The sequence below is a fragment of the Peromyscus californicus genome, unplaced genomic scaffold (assembly GCF_007827085.1).
Source record: "Peromyscus californicus insignis strain IS unplaced genomic scaffold, ASM782708v3 Scaffold_1__1_contigs__length_55948999, whole genome shotgun sequence".
NCBI classification, from domain to species: Eukaryota; Metazoa; Chordata; class Mammalia; order Rodentia; family Cricetidae; genus Peromyscus; species Peromyscus californicus.
Genome location: NW_026294492.1, coordinates 47,187,711 through 47,200,320, shown reverse-complemented (window position 1 = coordinate 47,200,320; position 12,610 = coordinate 47,187,711). Strand labels below are relative to the sequence as shown.

At 45.1% G+C, this 12,610-nt stretch overlaps 1 protein-coding gene across 2 annotated transcripts; it reads right to left on the bottom strand.

The window, feature by feature from the left end:
• Positions 1–3,956: 3,956 nt before the first annotated feature.
• LOC128115711 (zinc finger protein 709-like) lies at positions 3,957–12,123 on the bottom strand. Of its 2 annotated transcripts, none has more exons than XM_052746698.1 (4): positions 11,937–12,123; positions 8,536–8,662; positions 8,284–8,344; positions 3,957–6,109 (listed from the first exon to the last, which is right to left on the bottom strand). In XM_052746698.1, the coding sequence occupies exons 1-4, from the start codon at positions 11,937–11,939 to the stop codon at positions 4,609–4,611; spliced, it is 1,692 nt and encodes a 563-aa protein (XP_052602658.1). In that variant the 5' UTR covers positions 11,940–12,123; the 3' UTR covers positions 3,957–4,608. The 2 variants fall into 2 exon arrangements, with proteins under 2 accessions (XP_052602658.1, XP_052602659.1); XM_052746699.1 differs by lacking the exon at positions 11,937–12,123 and adding an exon at positions 9,289–11,590.
• Positions 12,124–12,610: the final 487 nt, after the last annotated feature.

Below are 12,610 nucleotides of genomic sequence, written 5' to 3'. Positions count from 1 at the left end.
CAACCTTCATCCCGGAAAGGTTGGGGTCCCTTGCTGTCCCAATAAAGTGGTCTCAGCACGTTGTGATCATGTCTGGCTGCTTTTCTGTCTCATTTATTTTTACGTTGAGACTCACAGGTGCTCTGGGTGGCTGCGCCCTGAGACACTGCATGGGATGCGGCGAGCTTTTGGGGAGAACGGGCCAGTGACCAAACAGTCACCATCCACAAAGATTCCAGTTCCTCACTTTAGCACATGAGCCCCAGTTCAACTCCTAAGACTGCCCACTCCCAACCCTCTGGTGTCCAGACTGAGAGACACGGACTGCGGGCGCTAAGCTAACAGACACGCCGCAGCACGGAGCCGTCAGGTAAGGACAGGACCGCGGCACTGCCTGCTGGTCCAGCTCCACCACGCCGGGTCTGAGCAGCGTGGCCCCGAGGAGCCAGACAAGGCTCAGCTGCATGCAGGAGGTCAAGTACCCATTACCGCCTCGAGATTACTGCTGCCTCCTCCCCATACCTGGGACGAGTCAGCATGCACCATTTCCAGCCTTTGGGTGTCCTGGTGTCCGTCTGACGCTCCTGAAGTCAGTGAAGGCGACCTGGATACCCAGGACTGGGATATGGGATCTACTTCCAAAGAACACACACGTGTCGGAGAGTGGGGGAGGATGGGGAGAAAGGAAGGAAAGTAACAGACCTGATAGGGGCAGATTGCTTCACCTATGGAGCAAACTCCTTGTTGGGCAGTACGTGCATTCAAATAAGACCGTGATAGGCTAGCAAGCCTTAGGCCCGCCTCCTGGAGCTCCGGGGACAGGAGAAGCAACTTTCACTGAGTAAGGTAGAGATCAAATTACAGACTCTTGGCCTCTCCAGATCCCAGAATCCTGCTGTCACCCATGCCTGAGCCCCATGAAGGGCTAGTAAGGGGTGCTGAAGAAAGCTGGAAGGTGTGAAGGCAATTGTAGACCTTGGGGTTGGGTGGAAAACGCCTTTCAGAGCTATAGTCAGCGGCTGTATCTGCCTCCCTGCTCTGGGGCTGTTGTGGTCTCCCTCAAAGACCAAGTACCTTCCAGGAAGATGTCAGGGCTAGATAAGCATCTTTGTGGTAGAGCCTTTGCTGAGCAAATGTGAAGGCCTGGGCCCAGCCCTCGACCCCATTACACCTGCATTAAAAATAAGACAGGAATAAAACTGAAAACAAAGTACCTGAAACAAATAGTCATTTTTAATTATGTTTACGTGTACCTGTGTGGGGGTTTGCTCGTGTGAGAGCAGTACCCCCAGAGGCTATTGGATGGAATCCTGTGTGTCATCCGTGCTGCTGTACAAAATGTCGTTCCTTGTTGTGGTGAAAACAAATGTCAGGGTTAAAATGGATGTTAGGATGCTGGGTTGAGGAGCTGGGAAGATAGCTTGGTGACTAAGAGCACCTGCTGCTCTTGGGCAGGAGCAGACTGCTGTTCCCAGCACTCACTGCTGTTCCGTGGCAGCTCACAACTAAATCTATCTCTAAAGCAGTGATTCTCAGCCTTCATGTTGTGGTGACCCCCAACCATAAAGTTATTTTTATCGCTACTCCATAACTGTAGTTCGGCTATTATGAATCATCATGTAAATATTTTTGGAGATAAAGGTTTGTCAAAGGGGTCACAACCCAGCATCTACTACCCTCTCTGGCCTCTGGGGGTTACCTTCACACACATGTCCATACTCACACATATACATAAATAAATGTAAAAAAATAAAAATTTTGTTACACCTATACACAATTAGATATGTAAAAATAATTTTCTAAATGTTGGTTGAATGTGGCGAGGTTAGGGACACTGAAGAAAGAAGTAGGAAGCCTTGCTTCTGGACATAAGGTTGCCAAGCTGATCTCAGGAGGAAAGCCAAGCTGATCTTGACGGTCTCAGACTGGCATGTGTGAAGCTCACCCCACCCGGGAATCACACACAGGCACTGGTGTCCTTTCACATGTCCCTGCACTGTTCTAGCTAATTTTATGTCAAGCTGACACAGACTAGAGTCATCTGAGAGGGGGGAACCAAAGTTGAGGAAATACTTGATAAGACTGGCTGCAGGCAAGCCTGTAGGGCATTTTCTCGATTAGTGATCAATGGGTCAGGGCCCACCCCATTGTGGGGCCCTGGGTTAGTGGCTTGGAAAGCCAGGCTGAACAACAGTGGGGAGCCAGCCAGTGAGCAAATCCCCTCCATGGTGTCTGCATCAGCTCCTGCCTCCAGGTTCCTGCCCTGTTTGAGTTCTGTCCTGACTTCCACTAATGATGAACAATAATATGAAGTGTAAGCCAGGTAAACCCTTTCCTCCCCAAGTTGTTTGGCTTATGGTGTTCCATAAGCACTCAATGCACCTAACCGCAACAGACTAAATAGTGGGAATGGATTTTTTTTTTTTTGGTTTTTCGAGACAGGGTTTCTCTGTGTAGCTTTGCGCCTTTCCTGGAACTCACTTGGTAGCCCAGGCTGGCCTCGAACTCACAGAGATCCGCCTGGCTCTGCCTCCCAAGTGCTGGGATTAAAGGCGTGCGCCACCACCGCCCGGCGGAATGGATGGTTTTAAAAAGCTTCCACCTTTCCAGGAAGGAGAACAACCCAGACAAACCAATAGGCAAGGAGGTAACCAAGTCAAACTGGAGCAGTGTCCAGATGGTTGAATGCCCATTTGTGACTAAATAAACTTGACGCTGCACTTAGGCATTTCCACTACTAGAAACTAATAAAATATGTGTGATAGGGTTACTATATTCAAATATCTTCCTAAGTAGACTAGACAATAATATGGTGTGGGGGATGTTTGCTCAAAATGAAGTAATGGGAAAATGAATATTCTTTTGCCTTGTATTTTTAACGAGGACATATACTTCCTGTCAAAATACTACTTCAAAATGTGATTATAGAATAAGACAGGAGTGTTGTAGTGAATGTGAGGTCATCCTGGGCATCATAAGAATCAAGTTAGCAGCTATTACCTAGCTATAGCCTACTTCAAAGAAGCCAAGAGGTGCTGGAGAGATGGCTCAGTGGTTAGGAGCACAGGCTGCTCTTTAGAGAACCTAGGTTTAATTCCCAGTCCCACAACATGGAGGCTCAAAACCATCTGTAACTCTAGTTCCACGGGGCCCAGTGCCCTCTTCTGGCCTCATCAGGCATCAGGCACACATATGCAGCACAGACATAGATGCCGGCAAAATACCCACTCATGAAATAAATCTTTAAAAGTTAGAGGGGAGGGGCGGGGAAGGAAGACGAGAGAAAGAGAACAGGAGAGGTGCTAAGGGTTTGGGGGACACAGTATAATACAACTGCCTTCTGAGACGTGTAGCTTGCCTGGTGTGCCGCTATCCACTCAAACTTGTTTAAATCGTCCGTGAGATTTCTTCTGGGTTCAACTGTTAAATTCTATGATTAATAAGACATAATCCCCAAAAGGGGAACCCAGTTTCCCTGGGAATATATATATATAGTCAATATATATATATATATATAGTCCAGATGGCTCTGGAAACTTGGAATCCTTCTTACTAGCTTCCCAAGTAGGATCTCATGCTCATGCAATCACACCCAGTAATAAGTGATATTCATAGCGGATCTCAGCCCAGGGCATGGCTGATCACCCAAGACAGCACACAGACTCAGTGGGTGAGATTGTCACATTAAAGTCAAGTATCTCTTTTAATGAAACTTATTTCCCAAACCTTGCTGTTTCTTAAATTTTGAGTTGAACCAGTGAATGTTCCCACAAATTTTCTAATGCCAAGAGTTCTCTCAATACACTCTTTTTAAGTGCTGCCAAAGTGATAATGGAGACCTCACAAATTCTTTACTTTAGGCTACCCTCGATAAGTTCTTTCCTTTCTACAAAAGGATGACTGAATGATTTGCAAGATTCCCTATATGTCTTAGTCACTGTACTATTGCTGTGAAGAGACATCATGACAAAGACAAATCTCATAAGACAAATCATTTAATTGGGGGCTTGCTTACAGTTTCAGAGACTTACTCCATTATTATCATGGCTGGCACTATGGTGCTTGAGCAGTAGCTGAGAGCTACATCCTGAACCACAGGCACAGAGAAAGAGTGACTGGATCTGGCACAGGCTTTTGAAACCTTAAAGCTGACTCTCAGTGTCACACTGCCTCTAAAAAGTTCACATCTACTCCAACAAGGCCATATCTTGTAATTCTTTCAAACAGTTCCACTCCCTGGTAATTGACCATTCAAATATATAAACATGTTTGGAGCATTCTTACTCAAACCACCATATTATATTTGAAGGGTTTCTCTCCAAAATGACTACCACAATGTCTTTTGAGGGCCCCTAAGAATTAAAGGCTATCTACATTGTGTGCATAAGGTTTCTCTCCAGTGTGAGCTATTTAGCATCTTCTCCACAATGAAAAGAATGCAGAAGACTTTATCACATTACTTGCAGATTTTCTCAAAGCGCTTTTCTCCGTGTTTACTTCCATGTCGTTGAAGGGAACTTCTAGTATTAAAAGCCACATTGATTCAAAAGAACTGCTTCTCTAGAAATTTGACATTTTCCCATGTTGTTTGATTTATGTGAGAGCTAACTAAGACAAGACTTTCTCACGTTATTTACAAACATCCTTATTTGTTTTACTATGAATTGGTGCATGTCTTCGCAAATGAGTGGAACTCGAAAAGCCTCTCCCACATGTCTTACATTGATAGGGTCTCTCACTGCTGTGGATTCGTTCATGTACTCGAACCTCAAAAAAGCGACGAAAAGCTTTCCCACATTGCTTGCATACATAGGGTTTTTCTTCACTATGCATTATTTTATGTTTTCGAAGAGAACTGTCAGAACTGAAAGCTTTCCCACATTGCAAACACACATAGGGCTTCTCTCCAGAATGATTCCTTTCATGGCTCTGAAGGGAGGAAGAAGAAGCTAAATCCTTCCCACACTGCTTACACTTGTAGGGGTTCTCTCCAGCATGCATTCTTTTATGGAATTGAAAGGAACTGTGATTATTGAAAGATTTCCCACATTGCTTGCATACATAGAGTCTCTCTCCAGTGTGAGTACTTCCATGTCTTTTTAGGTTACCAGAACTACCAAAGGTTTTCCCACAGTGCTTACACACATAGGGCTTCTGACCAGTGTGAATTCTTTCATGTGTTTTTAGGGAACTGGAATAAGTAAAGCCTTTCCCACATTGTTTACATACATAGGGATTCACACCACTGTGAATTACTTTATGCTTTTGAAACTGATACCAAAACGTGAAGGAATTCCCACACTGCTTACATACATACGATTTTTCCCGAGTGTGAGTTAGTTCATGTGATTTAAGGTAACGAGAAGCAGTGAAGGCTTTCCCACATTGCTTACACACATAGGGTTTCACACCAGTGTGAATCCTTCTATGTATTCGAAAGTAAGTAGAATCAAGGAAGGTTTTCCCACACTGCTCACACACATAGGGCTTCTTAACACTGTGAATTCCCATACGTCTTCGAAGACAAGCAGAACGAGGAAAAGTTCTCCCATTATGATTCGGCAGAAAAGGATTCTCGCGTGTGTCAGTTGTCTGATGTCTTAAAAGGTTACCAAACCGAGCAAAGCCTTTCCCACACAGTTCACACACATAGGGCTTCTTAACACTGTGACTCTTTTCATGTCTTTGTAAAGGACTGGGGTGAGTGAAGCCTTTCCCACATTGCTTGCAAACGAAGGATTTTTTTGCATGGTCATGTTCTTCATTCCTTTGGCCAGATTGGAGACAAAGAAGGTCTTCTTTGCAGTCCTTATTTTTAGGTTTCTCTCCAGTGTGAGCACTTTTGTGTGTTTGAAAGGACAGAGGGGAACTGGAGTTGCCCCCAAACTCCTTATGTTTATACAACTTCCATCCATATTCCTGGTCTTCATGAGGTTTATGTCCTACCTGATGATTTAGGGGTGCACCTAGAGATGAATGGCCAATGTTTCCTTCTCCATGCATATGCTTCTCACATGTGGAAAGTCCTGTAGATGATTTCAAGTTCACAGAAGGCTCTGGAATACAGCTGAAGAGTTCTTTACTCTGAAGACTTTCTTTATATTCACAGAATTTCTCTACCAGTTGGCTGCTGCAAAACAAGTGGAGAGTACATGACTAAGACTTGGTTTATTAATGACTGAACAAAAGGAATGTTGGTTTCATGCTGAGAAAACGTTTGAAACATGTTTGGACTGCAATGCTTTCCAAGACCACTTGAGGACAGTTAAGAGAGAAACAATGGTATCTATGCATGGTGGGGTTTGTCTCCTTGAGAACATTTAATATTCACCTATCATTTCAACACAATCCAAATCTTATGTACATTTTGGATGTAAAATAGCATCAATCAAAATCATCTTGGTTTTTTTTGTTTTAAATACTTGCATGTCCATGAAATAAGCTGACAATAAGTAATTCCCAATTTGCCCTTATGGCTGGTGGATAAGTCAATACAACATTAAGTTTCAAAACTGTGTCCATTTACTGTGTTTGTAGGTGTGCATGTGTGCTATGGTATGAGAGGAGCTCAGGATAGCTTTCAGGAGTGCTGTTTCCTTCCATGTCAGTGAAACAGGGTCTCTGTTAGAAGTGTAAGTATTATAGATATATGTCATTTTATGTGGGTTCTGGAAATTAAACTCAGGCCATTATGATTGCATGGTCAGCCCTAATACCAGTTAGGCAATCTTTTGGTTCCCCTGTATAACATTTGAAATGATGAGGTGTGCTCTGGTTAGTTTTCTGTCAACTTGACACAATGTAGAATCATCTTGGAAGAGAAATCTCAGCTGAGAAAATGTCTCCTTTAGATAGTCTTTAGGCAAATCTGTGGGGGCATTTTTGTGATCATTCATCAGTGTAGGAGAGACTAGCCAACTGAGGATGGTACAGTCCCACCCTTACCTCTGGCACCGGCTGGTCCTGATTATATAAGAAAATAGTCTGAGCAAGCCGTGGAGAGCAAGGGTCTCTGTCTCAGTCCTTACCTCTAGGCCCCTGCCCTGCCTTGAGTTCCTGCTTTGATTTCCCTTAATGGTGAACTGTGATCAGGACATGTGAGCCAAATAAACCCTTCCCTCTGTCTACATAGGAGAAAGTGGAGCCTCAGTTACAGTGGACACCACAGCATGTTGGCGATACCAGTAGGGTGGGACAACCCCTCAGGACAGTGCATGATGATGTGGAACTGGCATGAGCCTGGAAGACTATCTGTGTGTGCTGCCAGTGGGGGAGTTGGGGAAGTGGAGCTCTAAAGAACTTGGGAACCCAGGAGACGGTGTTTCAATTCCAAATGTGACACACCAATATGTACACTGCTGGAAGTTGGTTTTAATTCGCTTTGATTTTGACTATGTCCTGGTTTCTTCACTCCTCGAGAAAGAAAGCATATAGCTTGCTTTTTTTTTTTTTTTTAATATTGTCGGGACCCACCATTTGGTAACTTTTGACTTTTAAAAGAAACACTGAGTTTTTAAGGGGAACTTGTACTTTTAAACTGTTGAAACTTCTTAAGACTGTTAATTGTGATCTCAATATCAACATGACATGCTGTGGACAAACAGAAAGGACAGGTTATGGTTTAATACTGAGGTGTTTGTGTGGAATGAAGACAAGAGCGCAATTCTGCTGGCTAGTTTTGTCAGCTTGACAAAACCTAGGGAACTTTAGTTGAGGAAATGTCCCCATTGACCTGGCCTACAAGCAAGCCTGTGGAGCATTTTCTTGATTGATCATCAGTGTGAAAGTGTCTAGTTCACTGTAGGCAGTGCCATTCCTAGGAAGGGGGTCATGAGGTGTATAAGAAAACAAACTGAGCAAGCCATGGGGAGCAAGACAAGAAGCAGCAATCTCCATGGCCTCTGCCTTCAGGTCATGCCCAGAGCTTCCTGCTTCAGCTCATGCCCTGACTTCCCTTGTTCAGGGACTGCAAACTGCAAGCTGAAATTTACCCTTTCCATTCCATGTTGCTTTGGCTCATGGACTTCATCCCAGCAACACAAAGTCAAACTAAGACACTCTGTATGGCATAAAGTTTGTATATATGAACTACGATAACACATCACATGTGACATCATCATATTCTAGTTGTCCAAGACTGCTGTATTTGACATCTTCTAGTGCTGATGTTTAAGACAGAAATTTTAGGAGAAATTTTTCTGAGATGAAATTGGTTTGATGCTGGATATTAAATACCTCTTTTATGTCTTTGTAAAATGTCCTTGCACAACAGCACTATAGAATGTGGCTTGGGAAACAAATTACCTTAATTTTCTGGAGAGATTTTTATACTCATTTACAACCTTCTGGTTTTCCAACTTGTTTCCTAAAATGTAGAACCAGAGAAAGTTAAGAATTATTATTTACAGAAAAAATAGATAACAGCTAAGTTGAAGGTATAAGTGATCTGACATACCCCCTCCCATTCAGCTTCCCATACTCCAATTTATACATCAACACCGATAAGCTAGAAACACTGTCCTGTAATGGGCTAGAAAAGGCATTGCTCTTGTGTACCTATAGCAGCCAGGTTCCTCAAGGTTTCCTGCATCACATCTTTGTACAGCTTCTTCTGGGATGGATCCAGCAGAGCCCACTCCTCCTTGGTGAACTTCACAGCCACATCCTCAAAGCTCACTGACTCCTAAAAGCACACACATATATTTCCCGGAAAGTGAGCCTCATGGTACTGGAGATGCACACAGAGTTAATGAGAAGTTGACACGACACTATGTTCCACAAGTTGTCTTGGTCATCACACTCTACTGCTCATTCAGACTAGGATTCCCCCAAACACAAATGCTAAAAGTGAATTAGAGCTTTCTGGGAAGGAAACATGAAGATAGCATGAGCTCTTGTGCACACCACTGTGCTAGTTTCTCTTTCTGTCCTGCATCTTTCTAACAACTTTCATCACAAATTCTGATGGTCTAATACCCTCCAGGGAGTCAATATCAGCAGTCCTTAGAATGTGTGTGCTTAGAAATGCTGGACAAAATAGTCTCCTGGTATCTGGGAACTGAGATCTCCAATGATTCCCCACCTTCTCTTTCCTTCTGTTTACGCATATTTAGCTCCATTTCCTCCTCCCTAAGAGAGAACAACCTTCTTCACCTAACCTCTAGAGAAGCTTGCGGATCTACCACGAGAGGCCTACTCCTTATGGCAACACTCCTTTCGCATACAGGCATGGCCTAGCTCTATCACAAATTTGCTTTTTAAAACAACATTTGGGAAAAAAAAAATACAGCCAAGTGTAGTGGTGCACACCTTTAATCCCAGCAGAGGCAGGTGGATCTCTGTAAGATTGAGGCAAGCCTAGTCTACAAAGGGAGTTCCAGGACGGCCAGGGCTGTTTAACATAGAGAAATCCTGTTTCAAAAAAGCAAAAAAAACAAACAAAAAAGGACAATGACAATTATGACAGAGGCCAAGACCACTCACTCATCCCTTTTCAGTGAGTTTGGCCATATCAGAAACACTTGGAAAATTAGAGATTTATTTTTAGTCCTAAGAATCATAGAATTTAGAGGAAGCATTCCTTGAATCTGTGACATTCCTAGGCACCAAGAGGGGAAAGTGGGTGGGGACTGCTCTTGGTTACTGTTGTATAGAATATCACCTTTGTGACAGAGCCTAGCCTGCGTTCTTGACCTGATTGGTTACACGTAGAGCATCAGGGCCAGGAAAAGGGGACTGTTTACAGAAGAACAGCTTGTTTACCTAAGTAAACACCCACCACCTGCCAGAACACCAAGACACATTAGCCATATCAATAAGTAACAACACCTGAAAATATAACAAATCATAACAGAAACGCCAGACACAGGAGCTTTTGATCCACAACAGATGGAACCCCCTTCCTGAGACTGTAAAAGACCAAAGTGTGGCAGGCATGAGTCATGACAGGGTCAGTTGTCAAAAGCCAGGAAACTTCTCACCAACCTGCTAACATGTCCCCCACCCCAACCTTGCTCCAGCAGTTTCTTCATGGCCAAACACTCAGCCCACTTCAGACTCACCATCCGACAGCCTGCCCTCCCAGGGCAGATGCATTCGGCATCTCTGCACCTGCACTGCTGGCACTTCTGATCTGGTCCCTACAGACTTCCCCTTAGGCCTGTCTCCGCTCTCTGCCTGTGACTTCAGGACAGACTGTGATCTCTGCAGCCTCCTAGCCATTCTGTAACCTGAGCTGTCTATCATGTGTGATCTGCTGGATAGTGTCAGTGATCAAACTGGGATAAAGGGCAGGAGTGGTAGTGCACATCTTTCATCCCGGTACTTAGGAGGCCTCCCTAGATCTCTCTGTCCCTCTTTCCATTGTGCATACTGACTGATCCTAAGAAATTCACTTTCCCAAAATTTGGCATTTAGACAAAAGTCAGCATTACCTCAGGAACTTGATAAATAGTTCATACCCGCTAAAACTTGAAATCCTCATTATTGCTGGCATCAGGATCCTATGGCTCTTCTCATAACATATGCCTCTGGTGGCTATTACCATACCAAGGTCTATGCTAAGCTCTAGGCTCCTTCTATTCCTGTTCACAAGTTATATACTTCAAAGCCCTCTATCGCAGCTCAGAGGCTCCCCTCCTCCCAGACACCTCTTCCCTTAAAACCCTGGAACATTATCTCCCTTAGGCTCTCTGCTTTCCTGAGAGACAGCCTGGGCAGTTTGTAATGAACGTTTCTTTCTCAGAGCAGCTGTTCTGGCTTCTTTACTGCGACCATTTCACCCACATACACTGAACGTGTCTTTTTCTGCTTTTCACTAATAACTTGGCTCTTTTTATTAGTTTACTGAGAACAGGTGGCTGGGTGTGACGTGGGGCACAGGTTGGTAACGCCAAGTTCAAAAACACAAAGGAACAGTTGCAGGGTAAACAGAAAGGGAGCTGAGGAGAGCTTCTTTGGACAGTTACAGCATCAAGCCACAGGCAGCCATGTTGAAGCCCTGAAGGGAGAAACAGCCTTCAGTTCCTGAGGAGTGAGGGAAGTTACCTGCTCAAAAAGGTTTAGGGTGGGGACAGGAATAATCAGTGTTCCCAGACCTAACCTAAGAACAGGCAGTGTGAAAGAGCAGTGGGGTGAGAACTCTTAAAGACCAGAGCCCAGGAGCAGGGTATGGTGGTGCACCCCTTTAATCCCAGCATGGGGAGCAGAGGCAGGCCGATTTCTGAGTCTTAGGCAGCCTCGTGTACAACACGGGTTCCAGGACAGCCAGAGCTACACAGAAAAACCCTGTCTCAAAAACCAACCAAAAAACAAACAAACAAAACAAAAACAAAAAACCTGAAGACTAGTGCCTTGACTCTAAGCCATCCTGCATCTAGTTATGACAGAGGGAAAGCAAGTAAGTGTCCACAAAGGCTTGGTTTTCCCCACCTGAGGTGCAGTTGCTCCTTGGATGGGTAAAAGCCTCAGGTCATGAGGAATTGTGTCGGCTGTGCTAGGCAATAGCCCCTAGCCATAAGGAATTTGCTCAGCCCTTGCTTGACCATTCCTTTTCTCCTGCTGATATAACATACTTGGGTGTGACGAGATTTTAGGAGAAAGACGAGGTAGTTATGGAACCAGTGCCCTAACCCTCAGCATCCACGCAGCTCCACCTCCACCACCCCGCCCAACCCCGCACAGGAGCCCCTGCCCAACTCCTAGGGCTGGTTCCCCACGACCTTCTGGCGACACCGCCCAGACCGCAGAGACGCGGGCTGCAGGCGTCCCACTGACCCCATACACCGCAGCAGCCAGCGCTCAGCCGCGGACAGGACCGCGGCTCTGCCGGCTGACCCAGCAACATCTAATCGGACCCGGAGCCAGAGGAGACTCAGCTGCCTCCAAAGGCCGGTTCCCACTGCAGCCTCCAAACGCAGCATCCCCCTCTCCACATGCACGATGCCGGCCGAACCTACCATTTCCAGCCACGGAGTGTCCCGGTGTCCTCCTGCCGCTCCTGCTGTCAGTGAAGGCGACTTTGATTTCTAGGCCTGGGATTTAGGACACACTTCCTAAGAAGACAAACATGCCTAATGTTGGGGGTTAAGAAAACAGACCTAGGTCAGGCAAATTCCCTCACCTAAGAAGCATACTCCTCATTGGACAAGTCAGGCACTAAAGTAATAACCTTTATCCTGATAGGCCAGCAAACCCTTGGCTCAGGTCCTGGCGCTCTAGTGACAGGAGACACAAGTTTTCCTAGGCGAAGTAGTGAGGAAATTACGCGCTCTAGGCTACAGCTTTCTGTCTCTATCTGGGGGAAAGTGCATTTAAACGTAATTTGTCCTGGCCTCCACTTGCTAATAGCAGTTCCTATTTCTTCCGCCTCAGTGAGGTGACAGCAAGAGTTTAGAGAATTCCAGACTCAGTTGCCACGGAGACAACTCAAAAGAGCTGCCTTGAACAGACTGGTCCCACTGTATTCGGCTGGAGGGCCTCATTAAAGGAAATCCCCTGTCCCCATAGCCTCACAGCCCATTAACCCACCACCAACCTGCCCAAGACTTCAGGAAACATTCTACCCACAGAATTTACAAAAACAGGCAATCTGGTTTGCCTTTCACCCTGCAATTTACAGGGGAAAAAAAGA